General features: G+C 41.2%; 1 protein-coding gene across 1 annotated transcript in view; it reads right to left on the bottom strand.

The window, feature by feature from the left end:
• The window catches only part of arhgap4b (Rho GTPase activating protein 4b), a 47,950-nt gene that overhangs the window by 17,251 nt on the left and 24,198 nt on the right, over positions 1-6,501 (bottom strand). The window contains exons 5-7 of the mRNA XM_037685026.1: positions 1,713-1,775; positions 751-924; positions 401-529 (exon numbers count right to left, since the gene is read on the bottom strand). Coding sequence (XP_037540954.1) covers positions 401-529; positions 751-924; positions 1,713-1,775 — 366 coding nt within the window. The remainder of the gene's footprint in view (positions 1-400; positions 530-750; positions 925-1,712; positions 1,776-6,501) is intronic.

Genomic DNA, 6,501 nt, shown 5'->3' on the forward strand with positions numbered 1-6,501 from the left:
GCACGGTCCTGCGTGGTGCTGTTGCATGGTCCTGTAAGCAGCATGATGCTGTTAGCGGCATCGTCCTGCTAGTAGTGTGGTTCTGTTAGCAGCACGGTCCTGCTAGCAGCATGGTGCTGTTAACATCATAGTTCTGTATGGTGCTGTTAGTAGTAGCATGGTTCTGTTAGCAGCATGGTCCTGATAGCAGCATAGTCCTGCATGGTGCTTTTAGTAGCATAGTTCTGTTAGCAGTGTGGTGCTGTTAGCAGCATGATGCCGCTAGCAGCATGATCCTGTTAGCAGCGTGGTGCTGTTAGCAGCATGATCCTGTTAGCAGCATGATCCTGTTAGCAGCGTGATGCTGTTATCTAATATCACAAACGTGGCACTTTAACCCCAAGTGAAACTGAAGTCTTACATCAATGAGAGTGCTGACGTCCTGCAGGTAATATTTGTTCATGGCTGCATTCGATGCTGCTAGATTGAGTAGGTAGTCGTTACGAGCCTTGGTGCACTTCAGCTGGGTCTCCTGGAACCTCCCGTGCCTCTGCAGTTACATAAACATATTATTTTTAAGTACATAAAGAAACTCCCGTTACCAAACAAGCACTTCCTAACTCTGCACAAATTTTCATTAATGTATGTTTAGGCAGTGAAACATTTAAATAAAAATAAAAAGGAAGTGGTTTTTAAACACCGAAACCTGACTTCCTGTGGCTTGTTGTGTCTTTCCTACACACTCACACACACACACACTCACACACACACCTTCTCCATCAGTCGCTCCATCTTTTTGACAGAGCTTCGTCTCTGACCCCCCAGTTGACCCGGGACAAGGTCGGCTGACTTGCCGGTGTGTCTCTCCTCGAGCCGCTCGGCTTCTTTCAGTTTCCCTTCAGCTATCAGACAGTCTGTGTGGTACTGGTTATACGTCTTCAGAGCCTTTAATGATAAAAAGAACGACAACAAAACTCACATCAGTGAAATCAAATGCGAGCTCACTGATGTGTGAACGCCGAGTCAGCAGCCAAACTACTGTCTTCCTGTTTAGAGTGGAAAATACTTCTGCAGACTTTGTGCTGTTTTAATCATTCATGCATCATAACGTTCCTCCATTCTGTCTTCTTCAGCTCCTTTTATCTTTTAAGCTACTGTTCTGTTAATTTTAAGGTTTACCTAGGCTTTGCTCATTGTAGCTTTTAGTTACTGCTATGCTAACTTTAGTTTGTAGTTGCTGTTTTGTTATTATGAGCTATTAGTGACGCTTTTGCTACATTTAGCTTTCAGCTACTGTTTAGCTCATTTGAACTTTTAGTTTCCGTTTTGCAAATTTTAACTTTTAGTTATGAACTTTCTAGTTTAAGCTTTTATCTATTGTTATTCTTTAGCAATCGTCTTGCTGATTTTAACTTTTATCTGCAGTGTTGCTCATTTAATTTTTAGCTATGGTTTCGCTATATTTAACTTAGCTACTGTTTTGGTTATTTTACATTTTAGCTACTGTTTTGTGACTTTTAGATTTAACTACAGTTTGCCTATTTTTACTTTTAGCTGATTTTAGCTTTGCGCTAATGCGTATACTTCAGCTTTGTTCTGTTTGTTGTAACCTTAGCAGTTAAGCTGATGGCTCATTCGTCAACAGATTTCCGTGAAGTCATTCAGAAATCTGAGTTTATTCTGCGTTTTTGTTTGCCTTTGGTTCCATTCAGGCGACAATCGCAGGAACTCACCGTCTGCAGCTCCGTCGTGACCTTCAGCAGCTCGTCTTGCATCTGGACTCCAACATCTTTGCTCTGCAGGGACAGAAACCAGAACGTGAACAAAGTGCAAACTTACAAATTGGACTAAACGTGGTTATTTAGAAGCGGGGTGACCCGGCTTCCACAGAAATGGAAAGAATGTCCTAAATGTTCTTGTGCTGCAGTTTTTTAAAGCTACAACACAGAACAGAGGCTTGTCCATGGTTTAATGCAGGGCTATTCAACTAAAGTGCTCAGGGGGCCACAGTTACTGTATTTTCGGCCGTACACGTCGCTCCGCCCTATAAGTTACATCTATTATGCATCACCATTGACAACCTGGAAATGTGGGCCGGTGTTGTGCCAAAAATCGAATGGTGGCCACAGGAGCATGCACAGGAGGACTTTAACAAGAATTTAACATGATAACCACCTAAAAACAATTATTTGTTTGTTTGACTTTATAGTAAAAAGTGTGTCTCAGTTGAACTTTTACTTAATAAATGCACTGCAATGGTCAAATCAGCTGCATTTCACCGGGGCGGCGCAGCAAATGAAGCTGATTTGACGGTTGCTCCAAGTGAGCTGGACGATGGTGGCAGACTATGGCAAACCGATTATGTCATTAATAGCCACTTTTACCTATTAAATGATACAACGGCATGCCATACAACTCAAGTGCCATCTAGCAGCTGAAAATGGTAGTGGTAGTATTTTCAGTCAGAATGAATGAAAATACCATACCATACCATTTTATTTATAGAGCACTTAAAACAGCGACAAGGCCAAACAAAGTGCTGTACAGACAGAACAACAGGTAACACACAAAGCAAAATACAAAATGAAGTAAATCAGAATATAGACGTAAAAACGATGCAGATAATGACGACTAACCAGTGTGGAGCGTACAGGATCAAAACACAGATCCTCTGGTGTTGAAAGCTGCTGAATAGTAGTGAGTTTTTAAACAGGACTTGAAAACCGAGAGGGAGGGGGCCAGTCTGACAAGCAGAGGTAACTCATTCCAAAGTCTTGGTCCTGCTACAGAGAAGGCCCCGTCACCTCTGCGCTTAAGGTCATATCTCAGCCAAAAATTGGTTTATAAATATGGGAAAAAATCCTTAAATAAGTCACTTCCGCATATAAGTCGCAGGGTATGCAAATTATGCAAAAAATCACAACTTATAAGGCAAAAAATACGGTACTGCAAGCAAAAAGCCCAGGGGCCGAACATCCAGCAGTTATTCTCATTACGTACATTTTTTTTATGATTTAAAATCTAGTTTTATTTAAGAATGGACCCACTGATGGGCTGAACTGAGCACGCCCATGGGCCTGAGTTGGCCCCCGGGCCACCAGTTGAATAGCCCTGGTTTAATGAATATAGAACAGTGGAAAGCAAAATAAATGGTCATAAAAACTGTTTTGTGTCAAATTGTGCACACACAAGTCAAGTTCTCTTTAATCGCTTCCATTAGATAAACTTTCATCATTTTTTTTATATTGAGGTAAATGCAGTGGTGCAGAGGTTAGAGAAGGTGGGCCTGTGGTTGGAAGGTCGCCGGTTCAACTCCCCGGACTGACAACGTCAAAATGTGGAAGGAATGGTGAAACAACCACGCCTGCCTCCACCCTCATTTGCCCCACTCTGGACCCTTGAGCAAGGCCCTTAACCCCCACCATCTGCTCCCTGGGCGCCCTAGCTGGCTCCACACAGAGGGCTGTGGTAGCTCGGTGGTCTGTGGTCGCATCAGGAAGGACATCCGGAGTCAAAACAATCGCCAAGTCTTTGTGCAAGTTAGTTCACTGTGGCGACCCCTGAAGAAGGGAGCAGCCGAAAGAAAAATGAAATAAAATTTTAAAAAATGAGAAAATACAGTTTAAACTCGTGCATTCTTGTCGTAAAATGACAAATACTCTAAGTAAGCCGCTGCTGCTGAAATAACTGTTGAGCTCACTGAAGTATTAATTATGAAACTTTTAAAAAGTCAAAGATTTAACAAAAAGTGCTCATGGTAAAAAAATAAAAATAAAAATACTACTGCATTCAAAGCTGTAGTGCATTTATGTTTTTAGCAACTATGTCAGTTTTTTTAAACTTCCTTCTTAGGATTAAAAAAAGTCCCGTTTATAGGCGTGTTAGGAATCCAACAACCCTAAAAAAAAAGACTTAATATTTTGTTAAAGCCTGCTTGTGATAAACTTTGCTCCTTCATATCTTTAATGCAGATCATCACCGTTTGGTTCGTTTACATCCCAGTTTTTGCAGATAACGGGTGCTTAATGGATAAAGTGTGTTGCTGGTTGTCGTGCAAAGAGGCGCAGGATGTGTTCATTAGTTAAATCTGCTCAGAGCTGATGCGCTGGTCGTAGCTGACCACCCACGCAGACAGGAGGTATAGCTTGGAACGACTATTTATGAAAAAAGCATGAAAGTATAGGTTTGGGTTTCCCCATGGGTAAAACATAAATCAACTATTTATTTAACACTGTTTTTGTGCAGCAGCTCGTGTCAGCAAAGTGACTCTACCTGCAAAGAAATGTATTTAAAAAGAAAACCACAGGTTTATTCTTAAACAATATGTTATATTTCAAACAAGTCGATACTTTTGTGTAAAAAATTATAAATGAATGCCTGAGAAACAAAATGTCCCTGTTTAGACTGGGCAAACTGACAATTTGTCAGTTTTGCCGAACTATGCTCCAGTTATGGGTTATACTTTTTAAATAAATAACAACAACATATGTTTAACACCAGAGGCGGGTTCAGACATTTGGGGGCCCAAGGCAAAACAAACGGAGCGCCCCAACTCTTCCACATTGTCATTATTTGGGATTATACATTTGAAAATGACATATTTAGCTGCACAAATGTAAAAGTTAATGCTGTAGTTTTGTTTTTTTAGGAATGCTCAAGACTGCAGTGTTACACTGAAGCTCGCTGCAGAACTGAAACCAGGATTTAAGACAGAAATCTGTTTCAGTTCACTTGCAAAGTGAAAGTCTGACACAAATATGTAATACAGTCTAACAGTAAATGCAGTCACACTGTGTAGGTCTGACACCTACACAAGTCCCAGCTTCTGTTTTTAGCAGACACGACGACGGTTTTCTCAAAGTGCCCAAATTAGCTTTAATAGTGTGACTGTTCGTGAAGCATTCACACTGTTGTGATCCTTTTTTGTTCCGTACATTTTGCAGCATCGTTCTCGTTCCATAATTTTTGTGCCATTTCAACAAATCATAAATCAAAACGTTCAGCTCTTTCAGGACGATCCTGCTGTGACTTTTGGTATTGGTGCAGCTTTAGCTTTTTGAAATATTTAGCCCTTTCTGCCATTTTTTACTCGTAGAAAATGAATTGAGCTCATCTTCACATCTTTAGATCTGTTTACAGCTCCTTTCACATTTTCTTCTGATTCTTTCAGCTTCTTTGTGCAAATTTAGCTTTTCAGCTGTTTTTTCATCTGCATTGTGATCCTTTTAGATCATTTCTGCTAGAGTTGTCATTTCCAACCCAGGACCAAAGCCCGGCCTGAATTTGGGGCAGGTTGGGCCATAATAATGTGCTGGATGGGCGGGCCAGGTCGGTGTTGAGCTGTTGATTGTGTCAGCGGATCAGCCGTGATCCAATGATATGGTAACATGGCTTGCCATACCTTCACCAGCCGCTCGCGGCCATTTGACCGCGAGCTGACCGGCCTTGAAAGAGGTAAAATAAAGTTCCGTTAAGCTTCAGACGGGACTACCGGTACTGCCAGGAAGCGATCCATCGCCCAAGTGGACGTTCAGCCGCTGCACTCAGCGGACGTGCGCGGCCGACGACCCAAACAGGTGAGCCCCCAAAGCAGACATGTCAGAGCAGGGTCCGTGTCTGAATAATGCAGAATGCAGGCAGAAGCAGGGGTTTAATGCACTTTGACAACCATGAAATGACAAACACCCCCTCAGCTCCGATCTCCTGCCCCCTTAGCTGCGCGTGTCAGCCGACCATTAATAAGCAGTCAAAGTTTAATTAAAAATGTCGGGTGGGGTTATGGACCTGTAATTACTGTTAATTCATCGGGCCGGGTGGGGTTCGTAAATGATGGCTACGGGTTGGGGCTGGGTCGGATATTTTGGGCCCGAATGCAACTCTAATTTCTGCTAACTGCAACATTTTTGTGCTTCCAAGTTCTTTCTGCAAATTTCAGCTCGTTATGCTCCTTTCAGCTTATTTATGCAAGTTTCAGCCTTTTCTGTTGTTTCAGCTACTATTTTAGCTTTTTCGGCTAACTCCATATTTTTTGCACTCAATTTTTTTCAGCCTAGTTCAGTAAAAATGTGCTCTCTTCACTTCTGGTAATTTAAGCTTCTTTCTTTTTTCTTCTATCTCTTCTTCAACTCAACTCAGTTTATTTATAAAGCACCAAGTCACAACAGAAGTCATCTCAGGGCACTGAACACAAACATTCTTCTTCCTCTGTTATTTTTATATCTAGTGTGACTCCTTGTGCATGTTCCTTTGTACTGAAACTCTGGCACAACAATTTCCTGCAGGATCCATCTTTCTGCTTTTTTAGCTACTTTTCAGATTTTTTTTAAAATAATTTCAGCTTATTTTCCAGATAATTTCCATAGATTTGTGCTCAAACATGTTTTTTCTGCCTTCTTCTGCTAATTTAAGCTTGTTCTACTTTTTTCAGCTACCTTTTTAGCATTTATTTTTATCTATTTTTGGCTGCTTTCAGATAAATTTACAGTTTTCATTGTAATTTCTGCTACTTTCAGTCTGATTAAC

This window comes from Nematolebias whitei, chromosome 11, assembly GCF_014905685.2.
Source record: "Nematolebias whitei isolate Nwh7 chromosome 11, NemWhi1, whole genome shotgun sequence".
Lineage (NCBI taxonomy): Eukaryota > Metazoa > Chordata > Actinopteri > Cyprinodontiformes > Rivulidae > Nematolebias > Nematolebias whitei.